At 38.1% G+C, this 27,480-nt stretch overlaps 1 protein-coding gene across 12 annotated transcripts in view; it reads left to right on the top strand.

The window, feature by feature from the left end:
• The window catches only part of Celf2 (CUGBP Elav-like family member 2), a 500,527-nt gene that overhangs the window by 363,622 nt on the left and 109,425 nt on the right, over positions 1-27,480 (top strand). For all 12 annotated transcript variants that reach the window (XM_028764796.1, XM_028764795.1, XM_028764798.1 and 9 more), the window contains one exon: positions 23,726-23,808. In XM_028764796.1, coding sequence (XP_028620629.1) covers positions 23,726-23,808 — 83 coding nt within the window. The remainder of the gene's footprint in view (positions 1-23,725; positions 23,809-27,480) is intronic.

Here is a 27,480-nt window from a genome sequence, read left to right as displayed (position 1 = left end):
AGCTGTTTCTGTTTCTTTCTAGGATTTAGTCATCAATTATTTCTTGGTTCCTGTTTTCTACTTAAGTATATAGCTGATAACTTCCAAACTGACTTAGCCCTACAGCCACATACTGTGGGTCACAATTTGAGTGTTAACCAAAAGTACCAAAGAAGAAATCAAATAAAAAGAAGACACATGCAGCATACATACACTGTCTGAATTTTCTGTTCCATGTAGCTAACCTAGAATGGAATTTAAATATTACCCACATTCCCTGCCTTCCCTCGTACGTCTTCTGGAAAAGATGATAAAGTACAAGAAGTTTGCGTCTATTAAGTTGAAAGCAGACCCCCGCCCCCCCCCCCAGCTCCAGACTCAGTTTAAAGGGGAAAGCCATCGGGAATTTAAGATCTTTTATCAGAAAAACTTGGCCTAAAATGGAGTTTTGACATTTTTGATATTTTAATGCCAATGAAATCTTTTTATTGTTTCTCCAAAGCAGTATAACTGAAAGAAGTCTTAGCCTTAAATAAAGAGTATGAAGAAAACTAATGAGGTAAATGCCAATCTGAATCTTTAGGCTCTAGATAACTTAGAAGTGTCCTAATTGGATGGCCTGAATTTCCTATCTGGGGACTTTCCAGAGCAGCCAACACCCAGGTATGCCCTGGCATTGATGTCACAAAACTAGGTCATGAGAGTATGTTCCAGATAATACCTTTTAAAGTAATCTTCTGGGTACAGTTTTTAAGAGTCTGGATTCGCAGTTTTGGTTGAGAGTAAATGATGTCAAAATTCACCCAGACTTTCTAAATACCACCTCAACAGTAGGGAAAATGGGCTAGGGAGAGTGGACACTTGGAGGTCACTGGGAAAATTATACAAATAGGTAGTTTTCAAGAAGCAAATCGTCCCAGTGATTTCTATTCCTTTTATTTGAAATATCAAATTTTTATGTGGATATATTTCTTATACTTCATTTTGATTTTCATTGCAAATATTTTTTCTTTATTATAGAATATCAGATTGGTAAAAGACTAAGAATATCTTCATAGCAACTATACTTTGTATTTTAAGTTACATTTGTTTATCTGTAGGAAGTACAGGTGTGCTACAGAATAAAAGTAGAAGTCACAAGACAATTGCAGGAATTGGCTTTCTCCCCCTATCTTGTGGAACCAAATATGAATATGGCTCATTAGGCTTGGTGGCAATCACCAGTATCAACTGAGCCATCACTGCCTTACCAGCTCCATATTTGATATTCTTATACACTTTATGATTACATGAAATCCTAACCAATGAGGATAAAGGAAAATGATAGTTTTTTAATTTATTTGGTGCCGCTTCTCTTAATCTTGATAACATGCCCCTGTGTATGTAGTCTTATTACTCTTATCATATGAATACCTCACTGGGGCTTTTAGAACTCCATCTGTTAGCTCATAATTTACCAGAAAAATCGCATGGGATCTTCCTTCTTTTCTTTGCCAAATCATCCCAGGCTTCCTGAGATATTTATAGTTCAACTTCTCTCCATCACCCCACACATTTGCCATGTACCTGTCCCTCAGGATCACCTAAGACACTAGTAGTCTAGGGAAGCGGTGAAGGAAGGGAGTGGAGTTTAGTGTGACCACTGGGTAGCTTATTTAAAAGGACTGCAAAGGAGCTAGAGAAATGCCATAATAGCTAAAAATACTTGATGCTCTTCCAGAGGACCTGGACCCACATGGCATTTATAACCATCTACAACCCCAGTTCTAGGGGATCCAACCCCCTCTTCTTGCCTCTAGGATCACCAGGCATGCACATGGTAGAAAGATAAACATCCAGGTAAAACACCCTTACAAATAAAAAATAATGATAAAAATAATTTTTTAAAATTAAAAGTATGACAGAAGAAAGAATAGAGAAGAAATTAGAGAAATAAATTTTGCACTTTTTGAGCTAAATCTTGCATGCACCAATTTTTTTATGAGCACATGAAATTTAAGAATTATTAACAATGATAAAATGTTGGACATAATTAGCAGGAAGTATATTTTTTCTCTCATTGTAAATTTTACCACATAGTTTATGTTTTAAAAGAAAAACAACAATATTCTCACCAAGATGGTGTAAATGTAAGTTAAACATTAATTTATTTGCCCACATAGTTTTTATGCACGTTTTTAATATTCTAAAACCAAATTTTATACTTACCATATATTTTCAATAATAATTATTCAGAATAGTCACTAGAAGATATGCCAAAGGTGTGAGGTGGGTGCAGCGTGTCAAGACCTCTCCTAAGTCATTATTCTACCCTGCAGGTTTTTTCAGCTACTGGGTATTATATTAATGAGGATAAGTTAAACTATAAGAAAGGAGATTACTTTTTGTTAGCATCAAGAATCCTGCATAGATTGCCCATGAAGGTGCATGCCTTTTATCTCAAATCTCTGGAGTCAGCTGCAGTGGATCTCTAGGAAGTCAAAGCTAGCCTGATAGACATAAGAGTTCCAGAACAGGCAGGGCCATACAAAGAGACCCTGTCTTAAAACAATAACAAAGAATCCTGCATGGGTGCATCTAGCTGATAGATAGCTTGCCTGCCCCGTGAGGTTCCAAGGATCTAGACATCTTTTTCTTTTAGCTGTGCCATCTCCACTCATGCAGTACAAAAAGGAAAGAATGTGAGGTGGTTTGTCATGTCTGTTCTATTAAAAGCCAGGACTTGGGGCAGGAAATGTCACTTCTACTTGCACCCCCTTAGATGTATGTGACCTCATGCACGGGAGCAGGAAATGTTGTTTTAGCATGTGCTCCACTCTACCCTCACACTGGGGGAAGAAGCGTGGGTCTTGGTGAGCGGCCAGTACTCTCTGCCATAGGGGTTCTTTGTTCTTGTTTGTTTTGTTTTATTTAAAATTCATTTTTTCATATAATATATCCTGATCATTTCACATACTATATCCTGATTATGGTTCCCCTCCCTCTTCTCTTCCTAGTTCCTCCCACTGCCACACCCATCTAGATACTCTACCTTCCATTAGAAAACAAACAGGCTTCTAAAGAAAAGCAACAAATTAAAACAAAAGACAGTAAGATAAAACAAAACTAACATATTGAAATTTGACAAGAAAAGCAGAAGGAAAAGAACACCAGAGAAAGCTCAAAAACTAGAGACCCACTAGTTTGCACAGTCAGAAATCTCATAAAAGTCAATAACTGAAAGCCATAATACTTGCACAGAGGACCTGGTGCTGACACGTGCAGGCCCTGTGTGCATGCTGCCTCTGTCTCTGAGTTCATATGACCTTTGATAATGTTGACTGAAGGACCTTGTTTCTTGGTGTTCTCTATCCCCTCTGGGTTTTATTCTCTTTCTGTCTCCTCTTCTCTGGGGTTTCCTAAGGACTGAGGAGAGAAGTTTGATAGGGACATCACATGTAAGGCTGAATGTTCCAAGGTCTCTAATTCTGCATTGTTTCTCTGTATTTTTTCCCACTTACTATGATGATGCCTGAGCAAGGCACTGTTCTATGAGTATAGCTAAATGTCATTATGGGTCATTTTATTGCGGTATTTTTTGGTTTGTTTGGTTTGTTGGCTTGTTGGTTTGGTTTTGATTTGGGGTTTTTGTTTTGTTTTGTTTTGTTTTTGGCCTGGGGAGGGGAGTTAGAAAAGTGGTATTTGGTTTCACTCTACATTCCTGGGCTATCTAGTCTCTGGGTCTTGGTCACCCTAGCAGTGTTGGATATGGGTTCCATCTTGTGTAATGACCTAAAGTCAAATCAGACATTGGTTGACTGCAACCACAAGCTTTGTTCCATCGTTTCCCTAGCACATCTTGCAGGCAAGACACCACTGTAGATTTAAAGGTTTTGTGGCTAGGTTAGTGTTTACAATGCTCCTTTGATAGTATGCAGAGTACCTTCCCATACTAAAGACTATACAATGTAGGGTGGGGCTCTGTAGGAACTTCTTTATGTTCAATTGGTTATGTAGATGTTGTTTTCAGCAATAGGGCCTTGCTGTCAGTTTATGGAGAGCAACGTATAATCTTGGCAACAGACTAGGTCGTTTGGGGATTATCACAAAACCCCAAGAACTCAATTAGATGTAACCCAATCCCAGTACTAGAAGCTTCTTTGATGACAAGAGATAGAACTTGGACTCTCTCATTATTTGGTTATTTCCTTTAGATTGTCTTCATATATATATATTTTTTTTTAAGAAGCTTTTTCTGTATTAGTTTCTCATACTACCTTCCAAATGGCCCTACTCTTAGCTGATTCTTCCCAGATCACTTCCCTGGTACTCCTTTCTCCTTGACCTTCCGCCTCCCTACTTGATCCCCCTGTTCAAGGCCCTGTTCATTCCTAATGAGATCTATCTGAAACCCTAGCCCCTTACTCTATACCTAACTTCTGTGGCTCTATGGACTATAGCTTGCTTATCATTGACTTAACAGCTAATTCCATATATAAGCAAATCCATGTTTGCTTATTTGTGTTTCTGTGTCTTGATTACTTCACTCAGGGTGATTATTTTTTCTGGTTCCATTTATCTGCAAATCTTATGATTTCATTTTTTAGCAGCTAAGTAATGCTCCATTGTATAAATGTGCCATACTTTATCCATTCTTCTGCTGAGGGACATCTAGATTGTTTCCAGTTTCTGGCTACTATGAATAGACCAGCAATGAACATGGTTAAACAATTGTCTCTATAGTAGGGTGAAGAGTCTTTTGGATAAATGCCTAAAAGTGGTATAGGTGGATCTTGGAATAAATTAATTCCTAGCTTCCTCAGGAACTGCCACACTGATTTCAGTAACTGTACAAAGTTGTACTGCTAACAGAAGTGGATAAGTGTTCCCCTTACTCTGCATGCTTACCAGCCTGAGATGCCACTTGTTTTATTGATCTTAGACATACTAACAGGAAATCTCAAAAGTTGTTTCATTTGTATTTTTCTGATGACTATTTGAGTTTCTACTTTTGAGATATCTGTGTGTTTATATCTGTACCCCATTTTAATTGGGTTGTTTTCTTGATATACATTTTTTCGTTCAATATATATTTTGTATATTAACCCTGTATTGGATGTGGAGTTGGTGAACAAATTTTCCCCTTGTAGGTGCCATTTTGTCCAAATGACTTTGTTCTTTGCCATGCAGAAGCTTCTCAATTTCATGAGGTCCCATTTATTAATTTAATTGTTGACCTTGGTGCCTATACTAACAGTCTTCTGTTCAGAAAGCCTTCTCCTGTGCCAGTGAGTTCAAGAGTATTTCTCCTTTTCTACCATAGTCAGTATATCTGGTTTCATGTTGAAGTCTTTGATCAATTTGGAGTTGTGTGCAGGGTGATGAATATGTATCCATTTGGAGTCCTCTACATGCAGCCATCCAGATTGACCAGCACCATTTATTGAAGATGGTATCTTTTTCTGGTGCGTGTTTCTGGTTTGTAAATCAAAAACCAGATTTTGATAAGCGTATGGATTTATGTCTGGGACTTCAAGTCAATTCCATTGATCAACATGTCAGTTTTTGTGCCAATACTACACAGTGTTTATTACTACTATGGTTTGCTAATACAATTTAAAATTAAGAATGATAATACCTACCTTCATTTTTTATCATTTATAATTGTTTTAGCTATCCTGGATTAAAGGGGGGGCTATGAAATAGATTTTTTTTCTTTCAAGAGCTTTGAAGAACTGTGTATTGCATTTACTCTGTATATTTCTTTTGGTAGAATGGCCATTTTCCCTGTGAACATAGGAGATCTTTCCATCTTCTGATATCTTCTTCAGTTTTTTTCAGTGTCTTAAATTTTTTACCATACAAGTCTTTAGCTTGCTTATTTAAAGTCACCCCTAGATATTTTATATTATTTTAGGCTATTGTGAAGGGCGTTGTTTTCGTTATTTCTTTCTCAGTCATGTCATTTGTGTATAGTAGGGCTACTGGATTTGTGAGTTGCTTTTGTATCCAATTATTTTGCTGAAAGTGTATATCAACTGTAAAAATTTCCTAGTGAAATTCTTAGTGTCACTTATGTATACTATCATATCATCTACAAATAAAGATCCTTTGACTTCTTCCTTTCTAGTTTGTATCCCCTTGATCTCCTTCAGTTGTCCTATTGCTCTAGCTGAGACTTCAAGTACTCCATTAAATGAGTGTGGAAGGAGTGGCCAGCCTTCTCATGTCCTGAGTTTAGTGGAATTACTGAGAGTTTCTCTCCATGAAAGTTGATTTAAACTGCCTTTATTATGTTCTTTGTGTCACTAAGCTCTCTAGGACTTTTATTGTGAAGGAATGTTGGATTTTCTCAGAAGGCCTTTTCTTGTCTAATGAGATGATCATGGGTTTTTTTGTTTTGTTTTGTTGTGGTTGTTGTTGTTGCTGCTGCTGCTGCTGTTGTTTTGTCTTTCAGTTTGTTTATATGGTGGATATTTATCAGTTTATGTATGTTGAATCAACCCTGCATATCTGGGATGAAGTCTACTTGATCGTGGTGGATGGCTTTTTGATATGTTCTCAGGTTCAGTTTGTAAATATTGAGAATTTTTGCATCTGTGTTCATAAGGGAAATTGGTTTGTAATTCTCTCTCTTGTGGGCTCTTTACGTGGTGTGGATATCATGGTAATTTAATACTCCTAAAATGAATTGTGCAGTGTTCCTTTTATTTCTGTCTTATGGAATGAATAATTTGAGAAATATTGGCAGTAAGTCTCTTTGAAAGTCTGGTAGAATTTTGGGCTAAAATTACCTGGCCCTGAGCTTTTTTTGTTTAGGATACTTTTTAAATTACTGCTCTATATCATTAGGGGTTTCAGATCTGTTTAAATAGCTTATCTGATCTTGATTTAAATTTGATAAATGGTATGTATCAATAAAATTATTGACTTCTTTAGATTTTCCAGTTTGGTGGAGTGAAGGTTTGTAAAATATCCTTCTGATTCTCTGAACTTCTCTGGTGTCTGTTATTTCCACCTTTGCATTTCTGATTTTGTTCATTTGGTTTTCTCTCTCTACCTTTTAGTTAATTTGGATGAGGGTTTGTCAATCTTACAGATTTTTCTCAAAGAACCAACTCTTTTGTTTCAATTGAGCCTTTGTAATTTTTGTTTGTTTGTGTTTTATTGATTTCATCATTGACTTTGATTGTTTCTTGCCATCTACTCCTTTGGATGTGATTTCTTCTTTTTGTTCTAGAGCTTTGAGGTGTGCTGTTAAGTTGCTGGCATGAGAGCTCTCCATTTCTTTCTTTCTTTATTTATTTAGGCACTTAGTGCTGTGAACTTGCCTTTTTAGATCTGCCTTCATTGTGCCCCATAAATTTGGGTGTGTTGTGTATTCAGTTTCATTCAGTTCTAGAAAATCTTAATTTCTTTCCTAGTTTCTATCTTGACCTGTTTTTCACTCAGTAGTGAGTTGTTCAATTTTATGAATTTTTAAGCTTTCTGTGGTTTCTAGTGTTGATACCTAGCTTTAATCTATGGCAGTCAGGTACGATGTAGGGTGTTAATTCAGCTTTCTAGTATCTGTTGAGACTTGTTTTGTGTCTTGAGTATATCATTTGTTTTGGAGAAAGATCTATGAGGTGCATCTATTGTATTTGGGCGAAATGCTCTTTAAATACCTGTTAGGTCCATTTGTTTTATAGCCTTAGTCACCTCCAACATTGTTCCTTGTAGTTTTTGTTTGGGTGGCCTGTCTATTGGCTCGAGTGGGGCATTTGTCCTGTAAGCTTTCACAGTAAATGTAATCCTTGGCCCCTGTTCTGTGCTCACCAGTCCATATGAGCAAATACTCTTTGACAAACTGGAATTTACTCAGAAACTTCCAGCCAGCTTCAGTAATAGCCTAGATAGGTATATTGATTAAAGTAAGTACTCCTGACATTTACATCCGAATTATTCCAGGATTTTGTGAAAAGATGTTTGGAACATTCACTGTTTTGAATCACTTGAGATATTGATGGTCTAGTTATAGAATATAATTAGAACTATGAGACCCATGGTGGTGGAGAAATCTCTTTTGATCACAAAGAAGTGTTATTATAATTTGTCTCCTGCACAATTAGGAATTAATAGAGTAGCACTGGCTTTTCTGTTCAAATAAATCTTTGCTACCTACAGCTTTTCTGCTCTTGGTAGTATTTTGCTTGTTTTTTTTTATAATGAAGTTTTTCATGCCCCATAATAATGTGTGGTTGGGGTAAAATCTATAGAAGCAATGACCCTGAGATCCAAAAAGGCTAAGTACATGGGAGTTTGTCTACATGCAGTCATCTGAGAAAGAACTGGAAGGCCATGAGATATTTCTTTTCCCTTAAAATAAAAATTTAATAGAAGAGTAAGTGTCATTGGCCATGATAGCAAAAAATGAAAACATTTAGATCAAATCCTACTTGGATATTCGTGCAGTATGGGGAAAGTTGATAGAGGGCATACTCTTCCTCTTAAGGACTCAGTGGCTCTGGCACTCAGTTCATGGCCTTAAAAGGTTTTGGAATCCCTGAAATCAAGGACAGTTTTCCTTTTCTGAGGTATTCTAGGGAGAGATTCTCTTTCATAGAATACAAATCGCTTTTTGCCTGCTAATGAATGAGAAGTTAACTGCAGGTAAGTGGGGTGGGGAAGCATCAAGGACAGGAACCCTATATTCTTCCTCTAGCCAAGATCATTGTACCTTATTTGATTTTCAAAAAAATGGAAGGCCATACTTTCCAAGTATCCACTTAAAGATTAAGAACAATGAAGAAGTAGCAATCTCTGAAAAGTGTAAATATGCCTGCCTGTTTAGGCTTTGTCAGTATCCAGTGCGGATGCTCATAAGATAACACCTCTTTATGCTTCTTTCTTTTATTGGAAATGAAGAAATATTAGATGGCTAATTCTAAGATCTACTTATTTCTTTAATCTAACATTAGAAGTTGATCACAGGGAAATCAGAAACATTACTTGTTCAGAATCACAGTGTGACTAAAGTTTATCACTTTGCCCCAAGCATGTGGTTTGGGGGTTATTTTCCTCTTTCACAACTCTCTCATGGCTCACTCAGCAACTACATTCTCACTCTGTACACATTTATCAAAGCTTGTCATCACAGGTTCTTTGCAGTGTAGTTTTGGTCACTGCAAAGATAGATCACAGTGCTGTTTCGTACTAGAAAGTTTTGTTGTGCTGTCAATCTAAGCTATAAAGTAGAAGTACGACTCTCAAACACTGAGAGGAATGATTAGGACAGAAGATATAATTACTATCAACATTACACCTTCCACTTTCAGAAATGCCATCACCTGGATAGTTTTCATGGTGCTCCTTAAACAAGGTATTAAAAGGAAGAGAAGAATCTATCTCTGTTTCTTTTGTTCTGACTCCAGATTCTGGATTTAGCAGTATGTGAACATTAGGTGATTAAATGATCAAACAAAATGTATGCGTTTTGTCTAACAGCTAAGCAACACTATCTTGGATCGGAATTGGAAAATGATACCCAGTCCATTCTCAGAAAACGGGATGTTGCATAGACAGTACTTACTGCTAGTTGCCCAGATTGGGAAGGCTTATAGAACATAAACCACAAAAGAAAATTATAACGGTGTAGGTTGAGCAGATGGGGGAAGGTCATTAGATGAAGGTTTAATTCAAAAACTATGGTTTGGGGGTTGGAGAATTGGCTCAGTGGTTAGGATCATTGAATGATCTTGCAAAGGACCTGGATTCTATCCCCAGCGTCCACATGGCAGCTCAACAACCATTTGTATCTTTAGTCCAAGGAGAAACAACGACCTTTTGCTGGTCTTTGCTGGCACCAAAGTATGTACATGGAGTATAGACATGCATGTAGGCAATGGCCATATACATTTTTAAAATTTAGTCATTTGAAAGATTTTTAAGAACCTAGTGTTTGGCGATACTATACCTGACAGCATGTTATATATGGCACAAGTAGGAGCCATGGAAGCTCACAGAGCTGTGGAGATCATTAAGGTAACGGGGGAATTAAATGACCACAGAGTTGCAGCAAGGAGCAGAAGTTTATCAGGCAAGTGAGGAACTGTCTCAATGCATTTCTTATTTGATGAAAAACTTTCAAGTGAAGTCCAGATCTGGGAACATCTTCCATGGAGGTAACTGACATCCCTAGCAGTGTGTACCCCAAACTCATGCTCTGCACTGGCCTCCTCCCTTTCTGTCCTTGGCACCCAGGATGCTGCATTTCCATGCAAAGCCTAGGATGGCTGCCTTTTTTTTCCTGTGTGGTTGACTTACAGTAAAGTGACAAAACTAGGTTTAAAGACTTGGTGCTTGATGTCCTCATTGGAAAGCAGCAAGCTTTATTTCAAACCAACTGTTTGCTTGCTTGTTTTTTTTTTTTAAGAAGTTCTTAGAGGCAAACTTTTATTTTTTATTATTAATTTATTTATTTATTCACTTTACATCCCAATATCACCCCTTCTCCTCCCAGTACTCCCTCATACCTGTCCACCTCCATACCCCCTTTCCTCCTCTGCAAACAGGGAGTACCCCCTGGGTCGTGAACCCCCACCCACCAGGCACATCACATCACTTCAGGACTAGGTGTATCTTCTCCCACTGAAGCCAGACAAGGCAGCCCAGCTAGGGGAACAGGATCCAAACAGGCGACAGATTCAGGACAGCCCCCACTCCAGTTGTTGGGAAACCCACATGAAGACCAAGCAGCACTTCTGCTGCATATGTTCAGGGGGCCTAGGTCAAGCCCATGGTTGCTCTTTGGCTGATGGTTTAGTCTCTGGGAGCCCCCCCCCCAAGGGTTGAGGTTGTTGACTCTGTTGGTCTTTCTGTGGAGTCCCTGACCTCTTCAGTCCCTCAGTCATTCTCCCAACTCTTCAAGACTCCCCTGGCTCAGGTCTCTATATCTGTTTCCATTGCCTGCTGGATGGTGCCTCTCTTTTACGGTCCTTGAAAGAACAATTCCCAATTTCATATGGAAAAACAAAAAACTCAGGATAGCTAAAGTGATCCTATACAATAAAAGACCTTCTGGAGGCATCACCATCCCTGACTTCAAGCTGTACTACAGACCAGTTGTAATGAAAATAGCATGGTATTGGTACAGAAACACACAGGTTGACCAAATGAACTGTTTAAGGAAATGTATGCTACATGGAAGCACACCACAGAATGTACATACATCTGGGGAAACATTTTTGTTGTGCCCTAAATACAAAAGTCAACTAAAATGATTCCATTAAAATTGATTTTCTGTTTCAAGGACATATAAATGGATGCTCAGTGTATTCAAAGCCCATGCAGATGGTTGAACGTGGATGGTTCTGAGTAATTACTTCAAAAACCCAGTCAAGACAATCAATCCCAAACCCTATTAAAAACTTTGTGGTCATCACTTTTAAAAAGGTCCCTTTGCCCTACCTCCTATCCAGAAACCCATTGACAGCTTAGCATGTGGTGAGCCTGTCAATACTGCCTTTCCTTATTCCAGTGTCCTTTGTTAAAAGAGAGGAACACTGTAGCTCACCCCCACCTGCCTGAAAAGGGAACCTGCTTAGAGTCTGCTTGAAACCTGATAAATTAAAGATAGATAATAATCTCTAACATCTGAGAATATATTTTCAAGTATTTCCTCTGTTTTTAATCCTGTTATTACCCCTACATTACAAATAAGAATGAGAGGCTTAAAGAAGTAATTTGTCAAACCTGCCATCAAATTGAGACACAAATAAGGGACACGTATCTGATACAGTCTAGGGGTCTTGATTGGGTGAATTTTTCTCTACCAATTGAAGAATAAAAAAAGGCAAGAAAAGTCTCATGTGGGACAGGTAGCAGCAGAGAAATCTGGAACACCAGAAGCAGGAGCCAACAGAAAAAATGGCTTGAAGAAAGACATTTCTTGTGAATAATGGAATACACACGTGCAGCAGATACATAGAAAAAAGTTGTTCAAACCAGAGGGGAGATTCGGAAAGATGAAAATCCATCTCTTCTCAACTTCTGGAGTTTTTTGTGGTTTGTTGTTGTTCGTTTGGTTGGTTGGTTGTTTTGTTTTGTTTTTTAAGTCTCTAAATAAAAGAGTTTTCTTTCCCTCATTTGGAGTTGGTCTGTTTGAAGAAATATACAATCTTTGATTGGCCCACAATTATTGTATAATGTGTCCTGATCAGGCCTTGAACTTGCTGAGCCAGTCCATTAGCAGAAGGCCTGCTGATGGAAGACAAAAGCCTACAGTCTCTAGTGAGGACAGTGAGGAAAAAGCTAGCCATCTTGGAAGTTCATCACATTTATTACCTAGACACTCTCCCTCTCTGTCTCCCTGCCCCATAATTGATGTAACTCCTCAAAGCCCTCACTCCCACTCTCAAAAGTCACCCATGGGGCTTTAGGAATGCCAGCCACTCTCATTGCTTCTTGCTGACCAGAGGAATGATGAGGGACAGGTTGACAAAGTGCCTCAAACAGAGATTGATCTAAGCAACCATGATGGCTATGATCCAGACCTTAATATAGCCATGTGGTCGTAGAATGTATCTTTGGAGCTTGCCATGGAGGGAAGTAGCATCTGTAACACATAAAAAGTGAAATTGTTAATAATACTATAATTCCTACTAAGAGCACAATTAAGAAAATATCTGGAGCAATTTAGCCCTTGTTAGAGGAAGAAGACAGGCAAGAAAACCATCTAAGAATCCTCAGCAGACTTGGTCATAGGTATCAACGAGATTGATAGTTTCTCTGCCACATTATTTACCATAAGATATACTCCATGGGGTTTGGAGAGATGGCTCAGAAGTTAGAAGCACTTGCTGTTCTTTCCGGAACCAGGGTTTGGTTCCCAGTGCCAGCTTCCCACCTGGAAACACTGTGAGACATGTCAATTAAAGTAATCCTATGGGGGGGGGTGCCTTTCCAAAAATAGGTGTCTTTGCTGTTATATCAGATGTGTTGTCCAGTGGATGTGGACATTGTAATCAAATCTGAGTAAAATCAAGATTCTATTTGGTGATGCCACAATTAGATGTAACATCTGTATCTAATTCACAAGGTAAAGAGGAGTAGCTTGTGTTTAATTTGCTTTCCTTGTAGTGTCCCAGAGGCACCATTTTGCCGTCTTGAATAACTTCCCAAGTTTGACAACAGGGTATCTGGTGGCCTCCTTTAATCGGGGAATAAGGGTAGTTAGGGCACAGGATGTCATATAATACATGAGATCTGTTGGAAAGATCATGAATGAAATAGAGAAATATTTGACCAGCATAACCATTTGGACATGGTAACTAACAAAGGTAGATAAAAAGACGGACTCTTAGTCTTAAATGTGTGCCTTAAAATCCTACTCAACTTTGGAACCTAGGGCAGATACAGTTTTGCTACTTCGGTTTTTGCCATACATAAAGATAGAGATGTTTTACCTTCATGGGTTTGTGGTAGGAGTGAGTGAGGGGAAGGACAGCCTCAATGCCTAAACAAATAGGCCCATAACTGGTGTCTGGGTGTGTAATGAGAAGTTTATACTGTCCCAGTTGGTACAACAGAATCCTGAGAGAGGCTAAGCTTGTCAAGAAGTTCACCAAACTACTAATACCCAGCTCCCAGGAAGCCCAAATGAGCTTTCAACATTGAGTGGAAGTAGCAGCTGTGTCTTAGTAATATTTCTATGAGAAACAAAAACAGAAACTTACAATGAATTAATAAAAATATTATTTTTATAAGGGGAAAAAAAGAAATAACCAGTATTACTTGGGAAACTGTTACGTGAGCCATGAAACACAAGGAAATTTTCCACATGGCTCCAAAATGTATTTCTTATCTGATTTCCACCATTTCAAATGGCTTACTTAATTTTTTAGAATGAGGTGGAAAAAAATCTAATAGTGTTTGTAAATATTCACAGATGTCAATAGAAAGTCTGCAGTAAGTATAGTCTTTACTTCAGTTAACATTATGGTTTCCATAGCCAAAGGATTTCTCTCCTCATTTTATTATTAAAGACCAGAGTGTGGAACTAAGGGTAACGGGTCCTTAAAACCAAAAGCAGCCTTGTTCTGTTTGTATTGCTAATTCTCCCTTTCAGAACTCAGACTTCAGTATCTGAGGGTCACCCATTAAAAATGAAGATGGAAGAACAGACTGAGGCAGGAAGCCAGACTAACACTAGAGGGCCTGTGTTCTTATGAATATTAAGTTGATATACTAACCAAACAAAACCACAGATTGAAGAAAGTGTCCTGACCTACAAGCATCTAATAATCCAGTATGGTAAAATTGAGGTTTGTGGAAAAATGAATAGCAGTTTAACCTAGTCTCTCTGCCACTGGACTTCAATCAAAATGTATTCTGTCCTCAAGAGAATTTATATTATGAAATAATTTTATGTTAGGAGCTCTGTTTTAATGAGCTATCTCAGTACTGTAGAAGCTAAATCCTCTTTAATTGGATTTAAGACAAAACTACCATATACAGCATTTAAAGCTGTAGTGTCTTCCTTGATGGGTGTTAAGATGCCTTGGCTCATTTCCTCTTTACAGAAAAAATTATTCCATTATTATTGCCATCCCTACTGACATCTAATCTACCAAACCAGGATGACATGGGAAAGTGACTGGCCAGGACCTTGGGACAGTCACCACTGTCATCTTAGGGAAGCCATTCAGTGTGGCTTTCCTTATTAGCTTGTTATTTTTTACCTTAATTAAGTTTGTTTGTTTGTTTGTTTGTTTGCTTTCCTTTCCTTGTGGGAACAGTCGGGCCATCCTGACTTCTCTAGACTTAGTATTTGAAGAATAGAAAATGTAATCAAATTTTCTGTCTGCTTATTATCTTTTATTCTGAAGGTCAAACAGCATTTTCTATTACTAAACAAACCTGCCTTCTTCATAGACACTGTTCCCTGTGAGGGCTGAACAAGCACTCAGTGAGCTCAACAGTGAGCTTTCCTTTCTAGAACTGGGGCGAGAGTATTAAAGAAACTGTTCATTGTAGCAATTGTTCCGGGAGGAGTGGGGGGGAGGGGGAATGACTTCAACATTTTTCAGATACTTGTACAAATGTCAGATATTTTAAATGATTATTCCAGAGAACTCAGAAGAGGACAAAGTGGGTCCCTGTAGTTTTTGTCAGTTGAGAATCATACTTGGAATTTAGAAAGTGATAGCTTAGGAAGGGTTAACACACCTCAGGTCTCAACTGATAGCTTAGGAAGGGTTAACACACCTCAGGTCTCAACTGATAGCTTAGGAAGGGTTAACACACCTCAGGTCTCAATTGATAGCTTAGGTAGGGTTAACACAACTCAGGTCTCAATTGATAGCTTAGGAAGGGTTAACACAACTCAGGCCTCAGGGTTCTTGCCAGAATTCTAGAAATTTTAAAAAAGAAAAAAAAGTAACAGCAAACACACAGAAAAACAACAACAACAAAAATCTGAGCTTTTTCCTGGCACAAGATTCAAAACAGCAAGGCTTTCTTAAGAAGGCTATGAGACTTAAAGAGGAGGGTTCCTCCCAGGGAAGGTCAGGAAGAAGCTGGCTTCAGCCTGGATCTCCCTGGCAATGACTAAAAGTACATTCATAGTTCTCTGGAGGAATCTGAAGGAGCTGTGGGTTCGCTACTTGGCTGGATGCGGTCTGTACTTGTTCCTTTTCCAGATTAGCTGAGAAACTAGTTCTAATTTTCTATGTAGGTGTGGTCCTGTCTGGAGTAATTCAAGGTTACTGGAAAGCATACTTGTTCTTCTGTGGCCCCAGGCAGGCAGAAGAACAAGTATACCATTTGGTAATTCAGATATTGGTGCCCACATGATACAAGTCCTAAAAACAAATAGCATATCTTTCTAGGTAATACTTTGTATATCAGGATACCAGGTTATATCAAACTCTATAAACCTAGGCTAATAGGCTAAGGCTTCATTAAAAATTGATTCGTATGGAATGGGACTTTTCTTTTTCCTTAGAGCAGCTACTGTTTTAGTTATAAAAATACTACTTTTTAAAAAGCAAAGGGGTGTTTTGGGTGACTGAGAGACATGTAAAGCAAGTTAGATTTTGGGTTATAAAAGGGTGTAGGTGATACAAAAGAAGCCTCAAACACCTCTTGGGTCTTTGAAGCTAATGGAAAACCAATCAGGTGGTTGAGGGAGGTCTTCCTGTTCTGTTTATGACAGGCAGTGCCTTAGAAGGGTACTCCCCTGCCAGCAAGTCTCAGGAAGTTTCCCCTAGTCCTTCGTTTGTTTGTTTTGTTTGCTTTGGAACAAAATTTGGCTATGTAGCCCTGTCTGGCCTCCCTGATCTGGAATTAATAGGTATGTGCTAACATACCTAGAATTTTAAGTAGGGGATTGGAAGAAGTCTGTAAAATGGAAGACTAGTAGACTAGGCTGGAAGAGTCATCTTGTAAAACTATGTGATCTTACAGAAAAGGACATAAAAGCCACAGAATTAGCACTGCCCTTATTACCTCCTGTTTTCTTTCCTTACTTTGGGAGCATACAAGCGTGCCCTCTAAATTCCTGCGCTTTCTCAGGTTAGCTAAATGAAGTTGGCATTATTTGTACATGTCATGCCTGCTATGCTGCCTCTGTTCTCATGTCACTGCTGCCCTCCAGGTCCCTATCCACACAAAGAAAAGCCACAGGAATTATCATAAGCAAGAGCTCAGGAATATGGTTAGAAGATACAGGGCCAAGTTTTAAATATTAGCTTGTGAAATTAATAGTATCACTTTTAAAACCATATTTCACATTTTTCATAAGCAAACCTCATGTTAAGAACATAGTAGAATGAGTGAACTCGCAGGGCACTTAACGCCCACAGTCACAAGCTAGTAACAGTGCATCTGATAGGTCTTCATTGGCAAGGGTGAGTCTTTTTGGTAGGTAGCTGTGGCTGAGGGAAGGGCTGCTCTTATGACTTTCCAGAGGTCCTAGTAGCCAGCCTCCTGAAGCATCTCTGGACTTCATAAGAATAGTGCTTTGTCCTTGTTTCTCACCTCAAGACACCAAATGTATAGTCATATTCTAGACCATTGAACAGTACACTTGGTTTTGGTTTTGTTTGTTTTGTATTTGTTTTTGCCTTGTTTGGTGTTTTGCTTTATTTAAGATCAATCCTAACATTGCTTTTAAATATTAATCAGAATTTTGGGGGGTTGTTTTTTTTTAAACCTGTAACTCCTTTATAAAAAGTGCAAATATATGGTCTTAACAAGGGCAAAGCCAAAAATTGATAGGTAAAACTAAGGGTATGGGAAATTCACTGAGCTTAAAATGAACCACTTAGATCAATAGCCTTCTGACTCTTTTAAAAAAAAAACATATTCTCTGAATAGTAGCTAAAATTTGGGGAGAAAAATAGTTCACAAGAGAAACTAAATGTGTAGAATATATCCTCTTTTGTCTTAAACTAGCTTGCTTGCAAGATCTAATTGAAATCCTACTTCAGTAAAGTAGTTATCTGGTTTGCTCATAAATGCAGATACAAATGACAACAACAACCAAAAAAAAACCCACTTCATTTATAATAAGAAAAATATATCAGGTTTATTGATTTGGCCTTCTAGGGCCTTGTCTGGTCACTTGATCTTGAAGCCCCTCACAATTCAAAGGTAGCTTGTAAAGAAAATTTCAGTTTATGTGATACCTATTGACTCCAGTATACCTAAAATTAATTGAATTTAATACCAAAACTATTACTTTGGAGCAGGGGTGAGGGCACAAGTGTAAGCTTAAATCATTAAATGGTCATTCTGTAGCTGTTTTTAAATATGCATTTGCTTTGATTTAGAAAACAAATTAGATTTCCTATGGTTATTATGTTGAATAATCTTAGAGACATGGCTAAGCCTCTTGAGTTTATTGATGGTAGATTCCTAACTAGTACATAACACAGTAGGCTTCAGATCTGAAATATTTGTTTTTGAAACTACTTAGATACAAAACAGTTATTTTCTCCTTCTCATCTTGCTCCTCAAGCTGCATGGTTATCTTTAATCTCCAACAGACAGCACAGTTTTCCATATTAAAGCATTCATTTAAAAAATGGATATTCCAAATAGGCAAACTTTCCCATTTAAAGCACTAAGGTGCTTTTTTTTTTTTTGAAGGGTCTGTCTTTGGATCAGTCTGGTGACTGCAGGATTGATTATGAGGCCTGTCTTTTTGGTACCAACAACACATGGGACTGGATCTAGACAATGAAGTGGATATTAGCATCTTACCTGAGATTTCGTCCTGCCCCTAATAAGTTACTATTTCAGGGATTAAAAACAATCCAAGTCATTAACCTCCTGTCTTTGTACTTGGATTCTTTCAATACAGACACACACTAAATTTTAAAAAATATCTACCTTATTCTCCATATTTTAGAGTCAAGGGCTTTAAGAAATGGGTCTTCTAAAATAAACCAGCGCCTCCAGAGCTTCCGCTCTTAGTGGTAACCCTCTCTAATGCTTAAAAATCCCAGGTCAAATTTTCTTAACACGTTTGTTGTCACTTTCCTTAAGGGCAGAATTAATTTTAAAATCTGATCTACTAGTATCATCCTCTAGAGCTATTTTGATGCTGCCTTTCACACTGAAGAATATAACTGCTGTCTGAATCAGGGCAAGCCAGGATATAAACTGGTTATCTCTCCACAAGAAGTACTTCCCAGCCCTGTGGATATTATTACCAAAAATTTCCAAGTACAAATTTTCTAAAGAAACATCTGTGGTTTGAAAAGATTGCAATAACCCAGATGGTTTCTTTCAGAATAAATGTGCTTGATAATTTAAAATTAAAGTCTTTCAGTAAAATTGAGTGTTTTCTTTATAGTTTTTTTAAGACAGAAAGTATGTGTGTGCATGTATGTGAGTGTGTGTGCACGCACATGCCTGTTTGTATGCACGTGCATGTTCCATTGGCCTGTCTGTTAGGGTCTTTATCTTTGGAAACAGACAAAAAATTAACAATGTCACAAATTATTCACCAATTAAGATGGAAAAAATGCCCAAGGGAACTCTTTATGACAGCAGAAATTGTTGCTGAAAATATAATAGACACTGACTATTAGACTGTGGTTCTGGACTTCTCTGGGAATCACCACTCTCAGCTTTCTGACACATGATGGGATAGTCACATCTCATAGTTACAGTACTTGTTACAGATTGCTTTACCAACCCATCATACACAACTGTATTGCTAGACTTACCAGTTCCTAAGAATATGGGCAGTGAAAGGCTTCAAGTGCCCCTGACAGTACTGTGAGAAGGTAACAGCATAATTACTCCTTAGTGAGTTGTTAGTAGTCTGTAAAAAAAATATAAAATATTAACACACACACCCTAAATATGCACAGCATCACCAGAAGAGAGTGATCAGTAGTAAAAAATATTAAGTTCAACATAGAGACTACAATATTTGGTTCTGGGATCACCTCTAAAATTTTACCATTGTACCAGTTTTTGTGAATGTCAAAAGCCGTGGTGAAGGATAATAGGGAGCTGTTGATAATGGACACAAGAAGGATGATTAGATGTTTTTCTGTTCTGACTTTTATTAACTCAGTTAATTGTTGTTGTTGCAAAAGGAATGCTATAAAGTAATCAGGGCATTGTGTTTGTCTTTTCTACATTTGAAGTTTGCCAAAAGTCTAGACTCAGATACTGTCACTGGCAGAAACTCCTAAATGAGTAGATATGTATGAGACAAATTATAAAGTATATGTGCTCATTAAATAATGTCATGTGAGCAAAGTAGAAACATATGAAGCATAAAAAAGAAAACAGCATAAAGCAAAAATAGAAGGGCTGGAACATGCTGAAACACATGAGTCAAACTGTATTCATTTTGGCTATCCTCAGAGTCCCTGGGATATGTAGTGCTCTTCTCTGGAGGGGAGCAAGGCTTTTCTTGGTACCCATGAATGAGGCACTTCAGTAATGAACAGAGCCACAAGACAGCTAACCCCTCTGATAGATGGTGCAACCACTGACCATGGATACCATCTGGGTATTGTAGGTGGTTAACCACCTACCTCGAGAAGCTGGGATTGAAGCAGAACATGCATAAGGAGAGACGCTTGTCCCGGAGTCTGATGTCTGAGCCAGATGGTGCTACATCTGACCTGGAAATGAATTCAGTACATTTCAGACCTGAGTTACAGCTGGCGTGGGGAAATGTAAGAGCAGGTGGTTCCCTTAGCAGCTGTACTTACAGTTAGGACAGCAAGAAAGGCGGTTTTACGCTTGTTTAAGGCTTCACGGGTTATCTGAGATCCATAGTTGCTCCCTTGCCTTTTGCCATAATTATATTTTCAAAAAATTAGAGAAAATGATATTTTTTCCCTTTTAGAGATATTCTCAATTGATAAATTAATCTAAGATTTTAAGTTAATAGTTAAGAGATAGGTAAAAAGTCTACGGTAAACTAAAAGAATACTTACAAATAATCTTTGAATACATTCTAATTCTGAAAATATGAAAATCAAAGTCCACTAGGAGAGACCACTGCTTCATCCCACTAGTTCTGCATCTGTGGTGGCTCTCTAAATGTGGATGTCTGTATGTGCTCTGCAGATTTTAAGACAATCATTTTCATTTGTACAAAAGGAAAAGTCACCTTTAGCAAAATAAATGAAAAAAAAAGTTGGATATTTTTTAAAAGACTTGTTTGTCAAGTTTTTCTTCATGGAATGAAGATAATTACAAAGGAACAATGATACTGAGAAAGAAATGTATTTTCTCCCCAGTAATCCAGAAACCAGACTGTGAAATGAAAAGAAAATACAGGATAATAATTCTAGGTTTATTTGCTGTCCCATGACACCTCTCCCACATTACTAAGATTTGTTCATTGTGACATTTTCCCTACTGAGGCTGTGATTAGAGACAGAGATGTAAACTAGACCATTAATGAACTATGGTAAGAAACTATATCCGCTTGGTGTAAGTAGGGTGACTTTTTAATTTACATAAAAAGCTCCAAATCTGCTTGCTAAGATGGAGCTGAGCTTCTGGGTTCAGCAAATGAGCAAATAGCAAAAGAAGCCTTTTATCCAGGTCTTCAGGATACCCTTCCCTGTTGTTAGAGTAAAGCCAGTGCTTACCTTAGTATAACCTTAAAGAATCTCTGTCTAAATGGATGTACAATAACAGGGTTGGTCAGCCATGTATATTTTGAAAGGATAAGTAGTGATCTGTCCCAGATTTCACCGTAGTGATCACTAAGGTAGAGTGGATGGATCGATCCCAGGCAACCTTAGAAAGATCAGGAGATTTGGGTGGGTTTCCATTTTCTCTTCTGCACATCATCCACCTTTCTTCATTCCTTTCTCTTCACCTAGTTTCCCATGACTGCTCAACTGCCAACTTCAAATTTTCCTTTTCTGAGAAACATTTTAAAAAGGAAGAACACACCTGACCTACCTTTTGTTCACCAAAAGAAATGTGTTCATGATGGAAAGCATCAGCCAAATTGACACTGGAAATGGCTAGAACAGTCACCCACCCCCTTCCTCAAGGTTGCCAGTGCAGTGTGTGGGTTCCAGTGCTTCCCAGTGAGAAGGGAGTGGCAGTGATTTTGACAGTTTCTTTAATCTTGAGATGACTGTATTGTTGTGTCAAGACTCTTCAGTGATCTCAGTGTAGAAGGAGACCTGATCCTACGACCTCTTATGTCCTTATGTCTTCTGTGTTTGATGCTGCCTCTGCTTAGTTCTTAAATTTTAACCCCCTGTCTTTTCTCTACTCTCTAGACTAATCTATATATTCTTGAACCTAAATTTTTACTTTTAACCCTGAACTTTGTTTTTGTTGGGGGAGGTGGTGTTTGTTTCTCATTGTTTGTTGTTTTTTGAGACAGTCTCACTGTGTAGTCTTGGATGGCTTGCAGTTAGTTCACAAAGACCTTAAATGAGGTATATTATAATGTAAGGTCACCAAGGCCATAATTAGGCAGCAACAGTACAATATATGGATATATCTAAACATAACAGGACTTTAGAGGGAAGGAGAAGGGAGGAGAGACTTTGCACTAGAGTCCAAAGAGGGAACTGCTTGGAAAGAGACCATGGCAGGGGAGGCTAGAGGAGCCCCCTCAGAGGCTAGATTTAATCTCCAGATCAGAGCCCTTGAGAAGTTTCAGACTAATCTCAGAACAAAGAAAAACTCAGGCATTTATAACCTTTTAGGAGTGGTAGGCAGCTTCACTTCCCATAATTTAGTGCAGCATAGCGTATATGATAGGGACCAAGCAAGAGCCAGGTACCAGTTGGGACTGAAATTACACAATGAGAGAATGCCATTACACCACAGCACAGACAACTTAATTCTCTGTCTCAGAGAGAGCAGCAGGGAGACATGGCTATGGAATCAAGGCTAAAAGTTCACTTCTGGATTGTAACTTATTAGACAGCCCAGAACAAAAATAGAATCTTTTTTCTTTAAATTTGTAAAGTTGGAACAACATGATGACTCACTTGGTGAGATGCATACAGCAGACCTGACAGCCTGAGTTTATTGGATTTATGTGCTAGAAAGACAATTAACTCCTACAAGTTGTTCTTTGTGCTTTGGCCTGAGCATATAATAATTAACTAATTAATTAAATACATTTGTAAAGGGTTTGGAGGTGGTTTGTTCATTTATTTGGGATGTTTTGTTTTGTTTTGAGACAGGGACTCACATTGTGTAACCTTAGCTGGCAGTTTGTAAAATGGTTGTCTATTACTTCTTCCTACACTGATAATGCTGAGAAATTTTATATTAATGTTAACTAGTATCTTTATAAGTTGATGAAAGGGAAAGACGAGCCTTCAGGTCACTGAAGTAATGATCATAGAATGGTAGAGAAGACTTGTTTCAAAAAGGCACTTGCTGTCCTTTATTGGAGGGAATTTGGCCTGGGTTTCTGTCAGCCTTTACAAATTAAGAATACAAAGATTTTTCACAGCCATTATTTACTGCATGAGCCAGATTTCACTTACATCTGTTTGGGTATATACTCATTCATATTGCTAGGTGGTTTGGGTTTTGGTTTTCAAGACAAGGTTTCTCTATATAGCCGAGGCTATCCTGAAACTGGCTTTGTAGACCAGTCTAGCCTAGAACTAAGTGATCTGCCTGCCTCTGCCACCTGAGTGCTAAGATTAAAGGCATGCACTGGTATGACTGGCTCAAGTTAATTTTTAAATGGTTAAAATTAGCTAATGGTTTTTAACAAACAAGGGCTGAGTGCACAGAACTTGGCTTTATGCACTCTATGGTAAAGATGAGAGAATAAGGCACTCTCCCAGCCTTTTAGAACCGTCCTGTCTGTGGAGTTCCTAAACTTGTAAGCTTACGAGGTGTTGTATAAGTATAACATTCTAGAGCTACTCTAAGAAAATTATACATAAGTTCATACTAATGCTACTCTGATTAATCAAGTGCTTCTCTTTTTTGAAGTTGTTTTGGTCCAAGTCCTAGTAGCCCCTTGCCTTGCCCTCTGTCTCCTCCTGCCTACCTTCATGTCTAAATACTTGTATCCCAGGTGGGTAGCACAGAAGGAATGGATTGATCTCCAATGCAGGTAAAGAGAAATGTGATTTAGGATGAAAGGCACTGTGTAAATGCGTGAGGTGTTGTTATTGCTGCTCTCATGTGCTTGATTATCTTTAAATTGTGCACCCTTTTAAGTAGATTATTTGTTCGCTACAGTCTCCATTATATCTAAGCAAAGCCTTCAAAGAAATTTCTAAAACCTTTTCATTTCTCTCTGTAGGTTGTTGTTTCGTAACATTTTATACAAGAAAAGCTGCACTTGAGGCCCAGAATGCACTGCACAATATTAAAACTTTACCTGGGGTGAGTCAGTTTACTTTTGTACCAAAATCACTTTATTGCTTGAAAATGGTCCTTTCAGCAAAAGGTTCTAGTTATGGGTTCTTAGTGCCAAAAAATGGCTTTGGTCTTTTGAGGAGTACACGCTGGCCCCTCTCTGTTCCCTGCAGTAGCCAGACTAGCTGGCCAGCCCACAAAGAAGGACTGGCATTAACACTGATGGGAAGAACACTCAAATAGCATGTCCCCTGGTTAGAAAATCAGAGTGACCCTGCTGGGTATAGCAGCTGCCAGAGAGTATTGGGTGGGTTGGGAATTTAAAGGTGGGGGAAACCCCACATACAAGTAAAGCAAATGGAAAAGGGAAAGCTTTTACTCCCCAGGATCCCCTTTTCAATTTTCGTCTTTAGATTTTCATTTAAAGGACAAAATGTACTCTGTATAGACATAATGTTAAAGCTCCTAATGACTTCTAAACAGTCAATGGTGGTTAACAAAGTCAGTGTTTTAATGCCAAACGTGTGCCTTCATGTTGGTGCAGAGCAGAGCACAGGAAGCTTGCAGTACTGGTTCTCATTCCCCTCCCAGTAATACTGATGCTTAGTACAGCTCATTGGAAATGAACTCTTGTTCCATGTACCAATTTCATTAGGCTTTATCAGATTTTTGTGAGTTTTTTTTAAGTATTGCATAGTACTACAAATTTTTCTTTGCTGTTTCCTTGATATATTTTCTCCATTTACCTAAATGTCAGTGGTGAGTTAATTTAATAGCATAATGATGTGTGTCAGTTATAATAAAGGACCTGTGGTAAACACCCCAGGGACCATGATGTTATTCAAACATCTTTTGGTAAGAAGAAAAGAAGGATAAAATGCTCCTGGTGTTTCGGGGTATTATTTCAGTGTATGGTTACTTGTTGTACTGTACATACACACAAACCGTGTGCATCAGTTATACATATGGGCACACATAGGTACTTTAGCCTCTGGCTTCCTCAAAACATAGAATTTGTATAATTCAACTTAGGACCACAGAAAACTTACAATATCTGTAGTAGAAAGATACTCAGTAAAAGATCTTCAAAATCTAAGCTCTTTTTGAGGTAGATAACTTCTGAGACAAGGTCTAATGTGCTTGCTGACCTCTAACTTGTGAGTAAGTGCTGGGATTGGAGGCAAGTGTCATCATACTCAGCCAAAGTATTAACTTCTTAATCACCAAGAGGAATAAACTAATGAACACAGGTATTCAGCCATCCCACTTTGGTTTTTCTCTTTTTCATCTATCCAAGTAAAGCAAAGGATAAAAAGCAAGTGTGTAGTGACACAATGACGCTTCTGTGGAGCTTCTTCCATAGACTTCCAAAGTCATTTTTAGTAGGATGGCTTTTGCTAAATCTTTCACTGTTGACTTAAAAAGTAATAGTAATTAAGCTTCATTCTTGAGGTATGTGAAAGTTTTCCAATATCATTCTAGAAAGCCGTAGCCAAATACTTATTGCCTTGGACAAAAATAGAAGAAAATTAACTTTTTTGTGTCCAGACTCTAATCCAGACTACTTTAGTTCTCCTGCTTATACAAATGAATGGTTTACAATAATTAGCATACAAAATCCCTTCCTGATGCATTAAGAATTCTTTTTCATCATGAAATGTTCTTTACTATACACAGTGTAGTGCAGTTAGATGCCACATGGTATACTGCTCTTTACTATATGGTGTAGTGCAGTTGGATGCCATGTCATTTGGTTCACTGGATCACATCCCTTGAGTAGAAGCTCAGTTCTCACTTTGTTGTCCTCCTGTACAAAGGTGTTTTTTAGAAACTGAGAATTTGGTGATAAAGCCAGCTGGCCACAGGTCATTATTTTATTGCCCAGTTTATGGCTTTGTATTGACACAGAACAGAAAATATAAAGCTGATGGTATTTTCCCATTTCCATGTCAGTAATAATTGGTAAGTATAATTTACTAGAGACCTGGGGGAATGTGAATGAAAAGTACTGACAACTGTTCTTGGGGTAGAGGACATCTTAACTTTGGTTCTTAGAAATATTCCTTTTGTATGTTTTTCAAATATTGCATGTTCTTTTCTCCTAAAATTCTGAATATAAAATTCAGGAATGGAGACTTTGGAAACCTATAATTAAGGGCAATAATTAGGGTAGGGGCTAGAGAAATGGCTCAGCAATTAAGAACACTGGCTGCTTTTCCCAAAGGACTCAGATTCAATTCTCAGCACCCACAAGGTGGCTTTCCCAGGAGGGCTGATGCTGTTTTCTGGCCTCCTTTGTGAGAACCAGGCACATAGTACACAAATATACATGCAGGCAAGATGTCCATACACATAAAGATTTTTTTCTTTTAAAATAAATTAACTGGGAGTTGGAAAATTCAATTGGTAGGATCTTTTTCTTTTTCTTTTCTATCCCAATTTCATAGGCTCAGTGGCTTGAAGCAGGTTAAACAAGAATTTAACAAGTCAGGTATAATTAGTAAGATTCAAAGGTCTCTACAGTGCATACACTTGCTACATTTGCCTTTCACTCGTGGTGGGTGGAGATAAAGTCTCGCATCTTACATTTATATGTAGCATTGTCTTAAAAACACCACCCTCAACAGCTGCAGGGAAGACATGAAAGTGGCTGCCTTTCTGTTGTAAGCCTTTGGTAGGCAGGAAGAAACTGGACCAGACATAAAAGATTAATGCATATGCTTGAAGAAAAATTATTACAGGGTACCTTGCTGTTTGATTACAAGCCTTAGAATTAGTCAACATTTCCATAATTCTAAACCAATATACACCTGTTTTCCCACTGCGATGTGAAAGCACGACTTAATTTAGCAGAAACCCTGCTGTGCTAAATCTCTCATTAAATACCCAGTGAGTTCAGTAATTTAAAGTTGTAGCACTACTATTTAACTGGCTGCCTTCATATTATAAAATTAATAAGAAATTAATGATGCACTTTGCCATATGCCTTCAGTTTCTTTAAAAAGGAAAAAGAAAAGCACATGATCCGCTGACACTTTGAGCTTTCTCCAGTTTTCACATTTGCATGTGAAGAAAGTCCATTACTTGCTGCCTTTTTCCTAAAGTGTCTAAAACTTTCGATTTATAACAAGATCAGATAGTACATTTTTCTTTCTTGTACTCCTAAGGAATTTTTATTGTATAGTGGAACTTGATTAATGCTCAGGGTTTCCTTTTGGTCTTGTGCACCGTTTAACCATCTTGAAAAAAAAAAAACTTGAATAGTGCAGGAGGGAAAGAAACCAATAGGAGTGTCTGTCTGTCCAGACATGTGATGCGTATGCTCTTCAACTGTATTTGAAGCTCCTCCTTTTCATTAAGTAGGATGTGACTGGGGTGAAGAATTGGGGAACTTTTTGGAAACCCAATGTATATCTTCAGCCTATTCTGAGAAATGTGTAACCAAGAAAACCCCAAATCTACTATCCCCATGTTCAACACAAATCCCTAGAAATGGAGTAGTCGACACAAATGCAGCAGCTCCTTACTGTTGTGCTCCACAGTGAGGACAGGAGGCAGTTAATACACACTCGATCTGCGCATTAGTATCTACTTCTCACAAAATATGGAAATTACAAACACACACACACTCTTGAGGTCCCTAGTAAGCAGTATGCTTGTAGTCTGAAGGAGACTATTGTAGCCCTGTGTACACAGGCT

The sequence above is a fragment of the Grammomys surdaster genome, unplaced genomic scaffold, assembly GCF_004785775.1.
Source record: "Grammomys surdaster isolate TR1022 unplaced genomic scaffold, NIH_TR_1.0 146, whole genome shotgun sequence".
Classification (NCBI taxonomy): domain Eukaryota; kingdom Metazoa; phylum Chordata; class Mammalia; order Rodentia; family Muridae; genus Grammomys; species Grammomys surdaster.
This window is presented reverse-complemented; position numbering and strand designations above follow the sequence as displayed.